Source organism: Penaeus japonicus, unplaced genomic scaffold (genome assembly GCF_977035675.1).
Source record: "Penaeus japonicus unplaced genomic scaffold, GWHDUDI00000001_assembly GWHDUDI00000020, whole genome shotgun sequence".
In the NCBI taxonomy this organism is placed as follows: domain Eukaryota; kingdom Metazoa; phylum Arthropoda; class Malacostraca; order Decapoda; family Penaeidae; genus Penaeus; species Penaeus japonicus.
Genome location: NW_028234422.1, coordinates 8,158,027 through 8,160,526, shown reverse-complemented (window position 1 = coordinate 8,160,526; position 2,500 = coordinate 8,158,027). Strand labels below are relative to the sequence as shown.

Here is a 2,500-nt window from a genome sequence, read left to right as displayed (position 1 = left end):
AATTTATGCAAATTAGACCATAAGTGAATAGCCATATTTCCTGACATTCCTATGATGATAATTCCTCATATTGCTGTTATGATTTGATATCATTTGTTATAATTATAATGGTGTTATTAAAGGCGGTTGGAAATATATATTGCTATAATGATATTAATTAGGGAGATGCAATTTCTTGCTGATATTCTGTGACGTTATGATCGGTTGTCATTGCCAGGATCATGATTATTGTCATTATCATGATCAACATCACTGTCATTTTTATCATCGTTATCATCATTATCATTATCGTAATCATCGTACTCTTTTTAAAGATTTTATTACTTTGATAATTATAATTTTTGCAATTAACATCATTATAATTTATTTTCTTCATTTTCATTATTATCAGTATTGCACTATATCTCCATTACCACTATCACTATCATCAACAACAACATTAGTATTATTATCATCATCACCATCACCATCATCACTATTAACATTTTTATTGTTATCCTCACCATCATCATTATTATCCTTATCTTTACTGTCATTACTATTATCATCATTGATATCATCATAATCATTATTATTGCAACCAATATCATCATCATTATTGGCATCATTAATGCCGTCATAATTTCCTTTATTGTTATAGCAACTATTGTCTTAATTATCAATCATCGTTATTTGATATTCATTATCATGACAATGCTATCAAAACATTATCCCTACCACACACACACACACACACACACACACACACACACACACACACAAACAAACACACACACAAACAAACAAAACAAACAAACAAAACAAACAAACAAACACATATACACACACAAGAAAACAAAACAAAAAACACTAGACCAATATTCTACAAAGCAATATAAATTTCTTGTAACTTCAAATGTTCTTTTTCAGGAATTGAACATCAACGAAATAACATCAAGAACCTGTTCACCCAGTTCTGATCCTCTGTTCCGCTCCTTGACTCTGGCTTCGGCGAACAACGGTACACGCAGAGTAGTAGGTCAGTCCGAACACGTGAAGGTTATCATGTATATCGGGGTTGTGGTGAGGGTGTTTGTGTGTGTTTGTGTGTTTGTTTTTGTTTGTTTGTGTGTGTGTGTTTGTTTGTTTGTGTATGTGTGTGTGTGTTACATATTCTTATGTTTGTTTATATGAGTGACTGTATGTGTGTAAGTGTTAGTTTATGTGTATGTATGTCTGCTGCTGTATGTGTGTATGTGTATGGCCTCTGTATTTTTTCATATATATATGTATATATATATATATATATATATATGTAATATATATACATACATATATATATATATATATATATATATATATATATATATATATATATATATACATATCTATATATATATATATATATATATATATATATATATATATGTAATATATATACATACATATATATATATATATATATATATATATATATATATATATGTATATATGCATCCATACATCTCTATATAAATATATTTCTTATTCATTATTTTTCTCCAAACATCCAGACATTCCCAGCCTCCCTCCCTCCCACAGGTCGCAACACAGACGAAAAGACCCTCCACCACGGCGAAGAGGCACTCGGCACATCCCTTGGCACTGTCCTGGCACTGGGTTTATGGCAGCGGGTGGCAGGCGAGACCAACCCTTCGTGTATCCTTCGTGCATTTTGTACCGCTGCTCAAACGGCCGCTTGGAGGACATCGCACGGGCAGTCTGCCAGTCCAGTTACGTCATTTCTGAGGTCGGTTTTCGGTTCGTTTTTGGATTTTTTTTTTCTGTTTTGGGGAACTGTTTAGGATATGTAAATATTTGTTTTCTATGTTTGTTGGGATGTTTTCTTCTTGTTTTTTTGTTTGTTTTTTTACGTTTAAGCTTGTTTCGCTCTGGGGTTTGTTACTAATTCATTTTCAAATACTTTGGCGTTTATGAATATGTGTATGTATATATATATATTTTTGCTGTTGTAAGCAAATGTGTCTTTACAGTATATACATGCAGCCATATATATATATATATATATATATATATATATATATATATATATATATATATATGTGTGTGTGTGTGTGTGTGTGTGTGTGTTTGTACATACACATATATGTTTATATTCATATGTATGTATACATACATATATATGTATATATGTGTGTGTACATATATATATATGTATATGTATGTATATATATACACGCATATATAATATATTAATATAAGCCTGCCGAAATAAATGAATCAGTATTCTGTGTTTCATGGCCTCATGGTATAAACGTGATTACTTTTTACTGGGCACCTGAAACCGAAGTATAATGCAAATTCATTTACGCTCGTTGTATTTCAGAATATACATACATACATGTATTTATATACATACATACATACATATATATGTGTGTGTGTGTGTCATTTATTTCTTATTTAAAAATAAAATCGTTTTGATTATAACAAAAAATAAAGACAACTTATATCAGTTTAA

General features: G+C 30.2%; 1 protein-coding gene across 1 annotated transcript in view; it reads left to right on the top strand.

Moving 5' to 3' along the window:
• LOC122246336 (uncharacterized) overlaps positions 1–2,500 on the top strand; it is a 7,247-nt gene that overhangs the window by 1,879 nt on the left and 2,868 nt on the right. The window contains exons 3-4 of the mRNA XM_043004861.2: positions 910–1,018; positions 1,561–1,768. Coding sequence (XP_042860795.2) covers positions 910–1,018; positions 1,561–1,768 — 317 coding nt within the window. The remainder of the gene's footprint in view (positions 1–909; positions 1,019–1,560; positions 1,769–2,500) is intronic.